Source organism: Somniosus microcephalus, chromosome 21 (genome assembly GCF_052327205.1).
Source record: "Somniosus microcephalus isolate GS21.2 chromosome 21, FLI_Smic_1.0, whole genome shotgun sequence".
Lineage (NCBI taxonomy): Eukaryota > Metazoa > Chordata > Chondrichthyes > Squaliformes > Somniosidae > Somniosus > Somniosus microcephalus.
The window spans coordinates 43,745,840-43,759,949 of NC_141007.1; the positions used below are offsets into that span (position 1 = coordinate 43,745,840).

The 14,110-nt window shown below is 47.3% G+C and overlaps 1 protein-coding gene across 3 annotated transcripts in view; it reads left to right on the forward strand.

Annotated features, from left to right (window-relative positions):
- Window positions 1-3,852: 3,852 nt before the first annotated feature.
- Window positions 3,853-14,110, forward strand: part of LOC147102751 (programmed cell death 1 ligand 2-like) — a 41,624-nt gene continuing 31,366 nt past the window's right edge. Inside the window, exons 1-3 of one of the 3 annotated variants that reach the window (XM_085963516.1) lie at window positions 3,853-4,311; window positions 13,228-13,312; window positions 13,403-13,726. In XM_085963516.1, the coding sequence (XP_085819642.1) occupies window positions 13,246-13,312; window positions 13,403-13,726 (391 nt within the window). In that variant the 5' untranslated portion in view covers window positions 3,853-4,311; window positions 13,228-13,245. Of the gene's footprint in view, window positions 4,312-13,224; window positions 13,313-13,402; window positions 13,727-14,110 lie in introns of all 3 variants that reach the window. The other 2 variants (XM_085963517.1, XM_085963515.1) reach the window with 2 other exon arrangements.

Consider the following 14,110-nt stretch of genomic DNA (forward strand, 5'->3'; position numbering starts at 1 on the left):
CGCGATATGTCCCGACTCACCGCAATTGTAACAATACAAATCAGGACAGTTTCTTACGAGATGGTCATGTCCCAGACAATAGTAACACACCTTTACTTGGTTATCGTGCAGCACACGAAAGTACTGCACTCCTTCCAGTGTCTCGAACTTCATACTGTACGGCAAAGACCTCACCCCTTCTGGGAACTGCACCTTTACATACCGGGTTCCGTCTGCTACCCGTGTTCCCGGATAGTACCTCCTCTTTATTTCGGAACAGATTTTAATGTCCCACGACTCCAACTTTTTGCTCAGCACTTTGTCCTCGATGTACACAGGCAAGTTCAAAAATGAAACCACCACCTCCTCTGAATATAGCAGAGTCACCTCCAAGAATTTCTCCCCAACTTTCAGACTGAGCAGCAGTTTTTCCACCTCCTCACGGCCACTGACCATCACCTCAAATCTCACATTTGGTTTTGGTCGGCAGGCAAAACAGCTTCCCTCACCACAGTCCTCATGAACCACCTGAATTATATCCCAGGCTCGAATCTTCTTATCTTCACATTGCACCACCACCGTATTTTCTTTACCAAACCTCCTGAGGTCCTGGCCCAAATCTTTGGGCCTTTTTTTCCCCCTTCCCACCACAGTTTCTTCCCTAATAAAATTCCTCTTGGGAATATTGTCCTCTGAGGGGCCCGGCACGCTGGACCCCTCAGCAGCCATCTGGCTGTTTTTTGTGGGCCAAAAAGGCCCTGAAACCTGAAAACAACACCCCAAAACCCTCCACCAACTTTTTACAGAACTCCCTCCAACACCCAGCTGCAATTAGGCAACCAGTCACACCTGGCTCACTCCTAGCCCCTCCCACCTAGAGAGTGCTACCCACTGAGCCACAGCTAACACTGTAAAGCTGATGGGAATTGCAGTCAGCAGTATATGAACCTGCACTGGGAGGCCCCAATGGATTTCTATTCCATCGCCTTAACCACTCGGCCATGACTACTCGGTATAGTAATTACAGTAAATGCTGTGTAAGAATCTCTAGAAAAACCTTATCACGAAGAGAATTATGAAATAACAGAGTCTTTGATTTAAGTTAAAGCTCCACTAAAATCATGGAGGAGTCAGAGCCCAGTTTTGCTCTTAGTATAAACTCCCTTTGATGATCCCATACCTGTATCAGAATGAGCAATCGTTAGTGCTTTCCAGATATTCCTGAAGAGGAAATTAATTATTCAGAGTTTGTCAAATAAGAATTCCATAAAATCAGTTCTAGTTCATGCAAATCTTGCATCCTGCCTTTGAAAAATGTGTGCTTTGAAGCTCATTATCTTAGCACAAACATTTGGATAGCGAATTTCGTACATAGTGTCACTTGTATGTTGTTAATAGCTTTCCTTTTAACATATTCTACCCGTCTCTCTGTAGAAGGCATTGACTCCTTGCTGTGTTATTGTTCTATGGTTGCCCATCCTTCTCTGATAACTTGCCAACATGCTCTATTACTCCTGTGTCGGCCTTGACTATGCATGTTAGCAGGCTACTTAATAATGGGATGCTTCACAACCATGCCTGACACTTAAGGGCCAATTTTAACTGGGCATCACTGGGTCTGTAATGGCCTTAAAATGGGGTTTGTAGTCAGCATCCCGTTAACGCTGATGCTTTGGGCCCCCACCATTTTTACAAGCGCCTACTCCTGGGTTGTGGAAGCTCCTGCCTGTTTCAGACAATTGGCCCATTTTAATATATAAATCAGGGTCCGATGATGGGGGCGGGCATAGGACACCGATTGCCATTTTAAGACAGAACTGATTGAGTGTACGTGTGCACGTTTTATTGCCACTACAGCCAAAGAGGTCCAAAAACATAAGTTTGAATAATTTTGTGGGCAATACTCCTTCTTTCGTATGATGGGAAAAGCTTATTATGGCATGTGGGGCAATGAGGAGCAGGAGTGCTCTTCCAGACCAGACAAAAATAATCTGGCCAACTGGCGCCCTGGGTTTCACTCCCTTCCCCCCACACTGTCCCCACCTCCCCGTGATTGCTATTCCTCCAGGACCTACCTTGGCTGCTGGCTGGGCCACGTGATATTGCACCAGCCCAAATCCAGCGAGCTGCAGCCCATTCACGTTGCTTCTATTTAAATGAGGGCCTTGCTTCAAAATGGCTCCATCCTCTTCACTGCTGGAACAGGTAGCCGGCTGGCGTGCTCCACTGGTCGACTGCTCAATACTTCAAATCTAGCCCTTATCCACTTCTAGCAGTAGTCCTGGCCAATCCTCACCACAATAGTGCAGGGGTGCTGAGGTCAATTGTGGTCTGCCCGCCCCTACCCCAGCTGAGATCAGCTAACTGAGCATAAACCTTCTCCCCCATGTCTGTCCCCTGCTCTATCCAAGCTCATTCCAGCTGAGACCTACCTGTTGCTCCTTCCCTTAACTCCGTCCCACTAAACTCCTGACCACCCAGACTCCGTGCCTGCCCCATTTTGCTTAACATTGTAAATATCTCCAACAAGAGAGAGTCTAACCACCTCCCCTTGACATTTAATAGCATTACCATTGGCGAATCCCCCACCATCAATATCCTGGGGTATCACCATTGTGCAGAATCTTAACTTGACCAGCCACATAAATACTGTGACTACAACAGCAGGTCAGAGCATTCTGTGTATTCTGCGATGAGTGCCTCACCTCCTGACTCCCCAAAGCCTTTCCGCCATTTACAAGGCACAAGTCAGGAGTGTGATGGAATAGTCTCCACTTGCCTGGATGAGTGCTGTTTCATCAACACTCAAGAAGCTTGATACAATCCAGGACAAAGCAGCCCGCTTGATTGGCATCCCATCCACCAGCTTAAACATTCACTCCCTCCACCGTGCACTGTGGCTGCAGTGTGTACCATTTACAAGATGCACTGCAGCAACTTGCCAAGGCTTCTTCGACAGTACCTCCCAAACCTGCGACCTCTACCACCTAGAAGGACAAGGGCAGCAGCAACACAACCACCTCCAAGTTCCCCTCCAAGTCACACACCATCCTGACTTGGAAATATATAACCGCTCCCTCATCATCACTGGGTGCGAATCATGGAACACCCTCCCTAATAGCACTGTGGGAGTACCTTCACTACACGGAGTGCAGCAGTTCAAGGTGATGGCTCACCACCACCTTCTCAGGGGTAATTATGAATGGGCAATAAATGCTGGCCTTGCCAGCGACGCCCACATCTCGTGAATGAATTTTTAAAAATTCTCTCTTCAGCAATCAAATCTTCTAGTTTTATTTCCGGAAATAAAATCACCAAATGACATTCTCTGACTGTGACTGTGGTATATTATTCTTCCTTCATGACCTGCAATCTTCGACATAGTCAACCTTGCCATCCTCCTCCAGTGCCTCCACTCTGTTGTCCAGCTCTGTGCGACTGCCCTGACTTGTTTCAACTCAGCTCCTAATTCCGATTTTGGGCCTGAGCTGACTCCACAGTGATGCAGAGAGAGACTCCCTGGATTATAAAAAAGCAGCAAACTTTATTTTTTCTCTTTAAGCAAAAGTTCTGGTAGAAAGAACACAATGAAGATTATTTCCAGTAGGAAAGTTACAATTTTAGAACGAACATTGTCTTTTATATTTTAATATTGATAGATCTCATTCCAGCTAATGCCATGACTGCATTGGGCTTGCACTCCATCTAGTGTTTTCAGTAAAGGAACCGTTAGACTTTCTTCAATGTGAGAGAATAGCTCCCCTTGCTGGAATGAAAACGATCAAATTCTGTTATTTAAATGTGTTTAGAAGGATGTTTTATTTATCATATTCATCTGGGTTTATCACAACTATGTAGTGCTGGTGGGGAAAGTTCGGTGACAGCTCAGACATATTTGGGTTATTTTTCGACCTAAACCCTTCCTTTGCCAACTCGGCTGCTATCCATTCACATCGAAACAGAAAGTTTAAAGACAAGGCAGGAGGAGGGAAAGCGGGAGAGCCAGCTGTTTGCTGTGTTCATTTTCAACAGCACAGATGTGCAGAGAGACAGTGGAGGAGCTCCAGACAACCTTGGTCACTGTTTGTACCGACACAAGGTAACAGGCGCTGGTCGCGTTCCCAGACTGGAGAGGGGCTCGAGCCGGCAGTCCCACTCGCTCCCCGCAGATCCCAGCGCTTGGCTCCGGGTTCACCTGAGATCCCGAGATCCCGGAATCATTCGCAACAATTGTCAAGTTCTCGGAATTTGAATGGTGACTTTTCTTGGGTCAATTTGAACCCCTATTTCGTGTTGAGCTGGCTGGATCTCCGCATTGTGGTTGGAACTGAGGTACAGTCTGACAATGAAAAACTTAAAGCAAACTTCTTCCTTGATACTTGTGTAAAACATCGTTGTGTGTGTGTGTATGTACAGTTATATGTGTGTGTGTGTGTGCATGAATGTCTATGTCGGTGTCTGTGTCGGCCTCTGAGGCTTGGTTTGGGAGGGTCGCTGTACAAAATCAGAGATAAATGATGGACTTTAAAACAGTAACTCACATCAAACAAATAAGCATATGTGAGCAAACTATCTCTCAGCAATCTCTGACATACTGTTACTTTCACTGCAATATATGAAAGGTTGCAATTCTCTTAACTTTTTAATAGTTGAAACGCCTGGATGTTTGGAAGGAGTAACTGCCTCTTGCCCTCACAAAATAATTGAGGAAAATTAGGTAATGGAATGGGGGGAGGGAAGTATTGGTTCAACAGACAGGGGAGGGATCTACAAGAAATTAAACAAGCTTAAATATAAATGAAACAGAGAAAAGGAGAGCAGAGGACAGAGTAAACTAAGGGGGAACATAAATGGCCAGGGAATAAATAGAGTTGTAGATCAGGAGTGTAAAAAGATTGTTAAAATAAAGTGAGAGGAACTGCCATCAAAAATGAGTTAAAACTGTCTTTACAGCAATGCACAAAGTGTCCGTAATAAAACAGGGGAACTGGAGACAATAATAGTACGATAGCAAAATACTGCAGATGTTGGAAATCCAAAATAACAACAGAAAATGCTGGAAAAACTCAGCAGGTCAGGCAACATCCGTGGACAGAAATTTGAGTTGACGTTTCGGGTCGAACCCTTCTTCAAAACTGGAAAGAAAAGATAGATCGGAGGCAGGGCTGCGATCGGACAAAAGAATAAAAGAAACAAAAGAAGTAAAAAAGAGACAATAAAAGGTGTTCAAAGCTAGACGAGCTGGTAATAGGCTGAGATTAGGTGTAAATTGTACTGGCAGGGCAAGAGATAGCTGCCAGGTGTGAGAGAGAAACAAAAGGAAAGGGGGGGGGGAAAGGAGTGGAAAAATTACAAGAAAAAATGAAATAGGGGCCGAGGTTATGATCTGAAATTGTTGAACTCGATATTGACAATAATACATTGCGAGGAACCAGATATAGTCGGGATTACTAAGACATGGCTACAGAAAAATCAAAACTGGGAATTAAACATTGCTTGGTATAACATATTTAGAAAGGCTAGAGTGGGGAAAAGCGGAGGTGGACTGCAACAAGGGATGACCACTGTTGTTCACACTTTATATCAATGATTTATACTTTGGAATCATAAACACAATTTCTAAATTTGTAAATGACACCAAGATGGGAGGAATCGTCAACACTGAGGAGGACTGCAAGAAATTACAAGAAGACATTAATAAACTTGCAGAATGGGCATAAAATTGGCAAATGAATTTCAATGTAGATGTAGATGTGTGAGGTATTACATTTTGGTAAGAAAAATAAGGAGGTTGCATGTTACTTATAAAATAAGAAACTAAATGGGGTAGAGAAGCAAAGGGATCTGGGAGTACGAATGCACAAATCACTAAAAGTTGTAACACAGGTCAATAAGGCCATAATAAAAACTAACCAAGCACTAGGGTTTATTTCTAGATGGGTAGAATTGAAAAGTAGAGAAGTTATGCTAAACGTATTTCGAACCTTGCAGTTCTCATCACCATATTATAAAAAGGATATAGAGGCACTGGAAAGGGTGCAAAAAAGATTTACAAGGATGATACTAGAAGGGTGAGGTTATACTTTTCAGGAAAGGATGAACAGGCTGGAAAGTGGAATGCTAAAAAAAAAGAGAAAAAAAACACTTAAGTGCAGTCCATTGGTTTCTGTGGCTCCAGTGGAGAGCAGTAGTTACATAGAAATCTGTATTGCTTCTCATGCCAGAAACAACAACAGATTTGTGACTCTTGCGTGATGCAGTGTGGACATTGGCCTCCTCATTGATTTAAGATGTGCAATAAAACTGCTGAACTTGCTTCGACGTGCAGTGTGGCATAATTTCTTGGGGTCAAAGCCCGAGAAATGTGGCCTTGTCTCATTAGCACCATGCACCACCTTAAATTTTAAACTCAGGCAGCCGATGGAACTGCTAGGAAACATTCAGAGATTGTTATACGCAGAGATAAACTAGAAAAGTATAAGGATACTTAAATGTGTCATCCTGATTGCTCATTGTTTTTTTCTAATAAGTAGCTGAGCTGTAGAGAGATCTGGGTGGTCTGGGGTTTAATCCCTGGTTGTGGAGCTCTAGAATTGTCCTGACTGTTCAGTTGCGATGCACCCTGAGATGGAATAACTCACTCCTGGAATTAATGCTATTTCTCCAGGATTTCCACTGATCTCCCACAGAAGCTACAGTGGGAGACCAGGGAACCTCCATGGAAATTCTGCCCTTTTATATCAGGGCTCACACAATGAATAATGACCATTGGGGTGAACTATCAGAAACAAACTATTGCCAGTGGAACTGTATCTCTCTCTCTCTCTCTCTCTCTGGGAATTAACAAATACAGAGGAGGAGGGAAGTGGAGAACATTAGCATGAAAAGAAGTACTAATAATAAATGAAATATGGAGTTATTACCGATTTCATTTGTATACTGTTGTGAGTTCTGTAGGGGGTTTTGTAGGTCAGCCAGTTATGTTTTCCTGAGCTGCCCTGCCCGCTGTGTGGTTGCGAATTGCTTTCCCCTTCCTGATTCTGAGCTCAGGACTTATCGAGTGGTAACAAGGACAAACGAACAGACCAGTGGCGTGAATACAACTGAGCTTGCCTCACTGCATTGTTCAAATTAAACATGCAGCCTGTGAAGCTATCAGAAAATCCATATGGATGCCGCAGGCCCTTTGGTCATGTGTCTGACCGCAGCCATTTTAAGAGGCCCTGGATTTTTAGAACACAGTCACTCCAAGGTTTCTTTAATAACTCCAATTAATCTTCGGGGGGGGGAACATATGAAATTTTGCGAATCCCTTCAGTCCCCCCTGTGGATACTTAAACTTGCTTGAAGTGTCCATTCAAGGTGAGCAAAATTTCTGACCACCGCAAACAATCATCCCCTGTATTTACCTAATAGCTATCTGCCACTGATCCCCGTCCCGTCTATTCCCCTTTAATTCAAGAAAAAACCATGGTACGGTTGGCATCTTACAGATACTTCGGTTTTCAATAAGGGGTCTCATACCCCTACACTCTTGTAAAATTATACAGTGTAAACCAAATTTACAATCACTTTTTTACATCATAAGTTATTACAAAATGTTGCAATCTTAGTTACACAATGTAATCAAAACGATCCCAAGCACGGAGAGGGTCCTACGCCTCTGCTCAACTTGGGGCTGTAACACAAAATACAAAAAAATTAAACATTTGAAACAACATGCTTAAATAAACCCCGATCATCACGTGCCGATGATGGGTCGCGAAATTCGAGTGGGCATTGCTCCTCCCACCCGGGCAGTAAAAGTACCTTCCACCCCCCTTTGATCGTCTTAAACTTTAAAACAGGCAGAATGGATTTTCCAACCAGCCTGCTCCGCCAGCCCCGAACCGTTCCCTTGTCCCTTTGTGGAGGCAGGGTACCCCTCATGCTTAAAATTACCTTGGCACAGACCGAGACCGGGGAGTATGGGATCTCATGACTCCCAGTCCCTCCCCCTCCCGTCTTCCCTCGACTGGCTGCAGAAAATGATGGGTGCCTGTGTGGCGGCTCTCCCTGGCCCCACACTGATCCGGCCACCCACTCATCCTTCCCAGCCACACTTATCCTCTTTGCCCGTGGGCCCCCGGGTGAGTTCCTCCCTCCCCCGACCGCACCCACGCGACTCTTGGGTCTCCCCCTCCTCTATACAATCATTCCCGGGCCATCACCACCCACCCCCGGGGAACGCGTCCCTATGACCAGGCGCCCGCGCTTCCCCATCATGACTCCTCAACAGCGAGGTCTCCCGCACGTGAACTTCCGTCAGGATAGTGCTGGGTTGGGGGCCGTGCCCCACCCAGCTGGGGCCATCTCCTCCCCGTAGGAGGAGTAGGCAAATTCCTCCGGACTCTGTCCGTTTTTTCCCAAAGATTGCTGCGGGGTCTCCTGGATTCGTCCAGTGGCGAGGTGATCCCCAACATTCCGTATCTTCATTCGATATCCAGCTCGGGCTGGGCGAACATGGCTGCTTCATTTTCCCATCTCCTGCAAAAACTTAAAAGGGACATGCAGCCAGGCCTCACTGACCTGCTGCCTTAGGTGGAGACATGGTCGGGTCCCTCGACCTCGGACCAAAATACAAACATTCGGCACACATGTAAACTTAAACTCTTTAGACTTAAACTTAAAACTAGTTATATCAACAAAACTTAAAACGCACCTTAAAGCAAGCTATTTCACACCAAAGCTGTAATACAAATGCCGCCCGTCTCCGGACGGCCAGTCTAATCACTGGCACTGTCGCAGATTGCTGCTGGCTGCAGCGAAGCTGGACTGTCTCCTGTCTCTGGTCCCCCGCAGCTTATGGCTGTTGAGTGGGGACCCCTGTTCTCTGGCTTCTCCCTGGCTCGGGAGAAGTGTGAGCGGGTCCCTCGATCTCGGCCCACGTAGACAACACTGGAATGGTTCCATCTTAAAATTACACTACGGTTCCACACCTTATAATTAACCTAAACATCCTAACTTAAAACTACAAACTTAACTGCTAAAGTTATATACATCCGCCGCCCGTCTCCGGACGGCCAGCTTATAACCTGTGGGGACCGTCGCAGGTCTCCCCCTGCTGCGTTCCCACATCGGTCTCAGCTGCTGGTCCCTGGCCGCCCGTGGCTGCTGGCTGTGGACCGTTTAAACTTCCCGCAGCTTTCTTCCGGGGGGTCCCTTTTGTGGAAGCCGGCGACCAAACCTTCCTCGGTTGCGGTTCCCTATTTGACCGTCTGCGGGTCACCACATGTGAGGCTTCCTTGTGGGTCGGACCCTTGGCTGGAGCTTTGGCCCAGGCTGCAGCCCGTGGCTTCCCCACGACTGCCGGCTGTGGGCTTCCTCCCGCAGGCTCCGCCTCCCTAGGCTCTGGGTCAGCGGCAGGCACCTCTCCGCTACCTGGGACTCCAGGTCGAGAGTCTCCGCCCCCAGACGCCACCTCTCTGATGCTGTACTCAGGGGCAAGACCTAAGACCTCCGGCTCCTCCCCTTCACCGCAGTCGGGGGCGGGACCTTCGTCCTCCGACTCGGCTTCCTTCCTAAAAACCGGGGCGGGACCTAACCTTGCTGGCTACCCCCCTCTCCCGTGACCAGGGACAGGACCTAGGACCTCCGGCTTCTCCCCTCTCCTGTGACCAGGGACAGGACCTAGGACCTCCGGCTCCTCCCCTCTCCTGTGACCAGGGACAGGACCTAGGACCTCCAGCTTCTCCCCTTCTGGGTCCCAGAACAATGGGGGAGTCTCCCGTGTGGACGGGACAACTCCTCCCCTCACGCAGGCTGCTCGTCCTGCCTGTGTGACCTGCGGCTGCAGCCCCCCTGCAGTTTTTAACTCTCTGCTGCCTTTTCCAGCCCCCGCTGCCTGCTTCCCTGCCTCCGGCTGCACGAGCGGTCTCTTCCATCCATCATACCGGAGAGCACACAGGTAGACAGGCTGTGCGGGCTCTAGTCATTGCGGGGCTTCATCAGAGGGGGTTGAGGGAGCTACCACACCGGTAGTGGCTGCTATTTTTCCCTGGCTGGCCATAAAAGATCGCATGGCCTCAAAAAATGACTCCATGGCAGCGGGGGTAATTCCTGTCTCTGCCTCCCCCGTCGCTGCCTTTTGGGCTGGGGTGGGGGTATTCTTTCCCTTGGTGTCCTTCCAGGGGTTTTTACAATCTTTGCGCCAGTGGCCGTCCTTCCCGCACCCATAGCAGTTTAACTTAGCCTGGGCAGGACGATTCCCTTCCTGGTGCCATTCCCTTTTATGCTGGGCCCCTGGTTTAACCTCGTGGACTTTCCCCTTGGGTTGGGGCGTCTCGATACCCCTGATATTTCTAAACGCTACTGTGAGCTGGCGGATCACTGTTTCTTCGGTGGTCTGGGGGCTTCGGGGGTCAAACCAGGCCGCAGCTTGAGTTCGAATTTGGGGCAGGCAGTTTGTCGTGAGACAGCGGAGTCAATGGGCCAATTGATCTCTGTTCAGGAATGCCCGCACTGACATTCCCGGGCATGCGCTCCGGTAGACTGGCCACAGCCTGTCTGCAAACGCCTGTGGGGACTCCCCGGGGAGCTGTACCGTTTTTTCCACCCGGGCGAACGGACTCCCGTCATTTAGTCCCATGGCCTCCAATATCTCATCCCTTAACTCCTTGTAATCCTTCTGCCCCTTTTTGCACTCATCTGATAAGGTTTGGAGGAGGTCACTACCCAGAGAAAACAGCAGCATTTTTGTTTGTTCTGCTTCATCGCAGTCATTAACGCACGCTGCCTGCTCTATCTCACGGAAGTGTAGAGAGGGGTCTCCCTTCACTGTAAGCTTAGGGATATGGCTAACCATGGCCCTGAGCTGTTGGGTGCCATGCGGCACTACAAACTGGTTCTGCATGGCCCCTAGGTCCTCGCCATCGGCGGGCGGGCCATACCTCCGTTGTCGGAGGGGGTACACTGGTCCCGGTCCCGGGCTCTCTACCAGAGCTTGCTGGGCCTCCCCTAATGCTTCATCCTCCACCCCCCCTTGCTGCCAGACCTCCTGAAAACTCGGGGCTATGGGTGGTGGCCGTGAAACCTCTGGTTCCCTAACCAGTGTCGTTCTGGGAGCTGCCTGTGGGACTTCCCTGCTTGGGTTGCCGGTAAAATCCGAATGGCCTGCCTTCGGGCTAATGAGGCATACCATGCCCTTCGCCCTCGCTAAAGCCATGCTCAAGCTTTCTATTTCTTGCCTGCAGGGGCCATGATCTGCGTCTTCAAACCCCTGGGCGCAGGCCAGCTTATATGCTGCCTTTACCTCGCCTATTTTCTCCTCCTGTGCCTTCAGTTCCCCCGTGAGGCGGCCAATCTCCGTCTTTAATCTCCTCTCTTTCTCCCTGGATTCTCTTGCCTGATATTCTATGTGTTCTGCCCTGAACCTAGCGCTCCCCACCAGCTCAGCTATCTTGCCTTCCAGCCTTTCTACCCTGGCCTGGTGCTCACGCTGCACTTCAGCGGCCTGGCTTTCCATGTGCTCTACCTTCCCCCGATGGTCCCGGACCATCGCTGCCCTCTCCTGGCTTACAGCCTCCAGGGCCACTAGCACCTTCCCTTCTGCTGCAACCTTTTCCTGCAGCTCCCGGGACAAATGCCTTATTTTAGTTTCCTTACTGGCCACTGCTTGGTCCAGTATCAGAACCTGCTTTTTATAACACATAAGCCATACCGCTTTTTCAATGCCCTTGCGGCGCTCTTTACTAGCCGTCCACTGGGCGGCTGCCTCTAGGGGACGCTCGGCTTTTAACATATCGCTCACCCACTTTTTCGCGATATTTACCTTGCCGCACACATAGGTAGACAACCTTTCCTCCATTGCGGATTCCTCCTCCGCACTACTGTCTGCCTTGTTACACACTTTCGCCTGACCTCCTGGCTGGCTCGCCATTTCTGTAGGGGGTTTTGTTCCAGGGGCTTATTGTAGGTCAGCCAGTTATGTTTTCCTGAGCTGCCCTGCCTGCTGTGCGGTTGCGAATCGCTTTCCCCTTCCTGATTCTGAGCTCAGGACTTATCGAGTGGTAACAAGGACAAACGAACAGACCAGTGGATTGGTGCAAGGAAAACCAATGTTTATTAATTAGAAAATCTAACACTACAAGAAAAACAGTATTATACAGAAGATAAAAGAAATCGCTATGGATGCAATACAGTTTTACACTTAACGGGAGAAGAAACGGACACAACGAGGGAAAAATTCTAAAATCACAATTTTGTAATACCCCTTTAACTCCCACCCTTATACCTAGCTAGGTTGTCTTGTGACGGCCAGAAAGATAATGCTCACTGGTGAAACAGATGAAAAGGCCTGGCCCTTGTGCCCCGCTGCTGCCGTCAAAATGTGCTTGCGATGCTTTCTAGATGGTTTTCCTTCTTGGTTGCTAGCAGACAAACAGGACACTGGGCTGAGGCAAAGAGAGAGAGAGAGAGAGGTGCTGGGCCGTCCCAGTTATATCCTCTCGGCAATGGGTCATTATCGCGCCTCATCAGTCCGTTCCATTGTCCGATTTGGGCTCGAAAACGTAAGACAAAAGGACCTTGATTTTGGCCCATTTACGTTGATGGCACCGATCAGTACCACAACTGCCTTTCCATTGTTTTCTGAATGTCCTTAATTGTTCTGAATGTTCCTCAATTGTTCTGAATGTTCCTCAATTGTTCTGAATGTTCCTCAAGCAACTGGGACTATCTCCGCCCGAACTTAGATTGTGTAGGCAAACAATTGATAACCTGCCTCAGGGCGTGAATACAACTGAGCTTGCCTCACTGCATTGTTCAAATTAAACATGCAGTCTGTGAAGCTATCAGAAAATCCATATGGATGCCGCAGGCCCTTTGGCCATGTGTCTGACCGCAGCCATTTTGAGAGGCCCTGGATTTTTAAAACACAGTCACTCCAAGGTTTCTTTAATAACTCCAATTAATCTTCAGGGGGGGAACATATGAAATTTTGCGAATCCCTTCAGTTCACAGATTCTGGGATTCTTGCTGGAGAATTGTAGGAAAACACTACAAAACACACTTGTTCGTTTTAACAGTAACATATAAAATAATTCAGATCATTCAAAAATTTCTAGCAATGCAAATGTGTTAGTTGTTTGATATATAGTTATTTGAAATTCCTGACAAAACCTAACTTATGATACACAAGAAAAGCGAAATCAGGTTTGATTAGATCCCTGAGCTTTTAATGATTTTTCTGTATTGTCCTTATATCAGCAGGTGAACTGAAGTCTGGAAATGGGTTCATACCATACATTAAGTCTTCTTTATGTCATCTTATACACAAGCATTCCCTCTGCACAAGGTAAGTACTGAAGTGCTTCTCAGTATGTAATTCATTCAACACCGATTGTCATTGAGATAAGCTGAGTTAATGAAAATGATTGTTTTTCAGAGTTCGTGAATTTAGATTGTGACCATTCAGTGACAGGAATATTTAAAGAAGACACCAAACTACCATGCAAATTCAAATTCAAATCAACAGAGGTGGACACATTTATCATTGAACTGCATAAATATGGAGAAGATGGAGAAACAACACTTGTCTTTAACTCAAGTGTCAGAGGAGCTCAGGGTCGAATTAAACCACTTCATCAAGATTCACAAAATATATCACTGGTAATCCAGAAAACACAACTGTCAGATAGTGGAACCTATCGATATTATTTGGAAACTGTTGCTGGTTACAAATATGAAGACATCACAGTGAAGGTTAAAGGTGGGTAAAAGTATGCTTTCTGTGTTATTGTTCCTTGTAGAATATTGGTTGCCTCTAATTGGCAACAAATTCCAGTTTTATTCTAATCATAGAATCATAGAAATTTACGGCACAGAAGGAGGCCATTCAACCCATTGTGTCTGTCTAAGCTGAAAAAGAGCTATCCAGCCTGATCTCACTTTCCAGCTCTTGGTCCGTAGCCTTGTAGGTTACAGCACTTCAAGTGTATATTCATGTACTTTTTAAATGCGATGAGGGTTTCTGTCTCTGCGACCCTTTCAGGCAGTGAGTTCCAGACCCCCACCACCCTCTGGGTGAAAAAAATTCTCCTCAAATCCCCTCTAATCCTTCTACCAGTTACTTTAAATCTATGCCCCCTAGTTA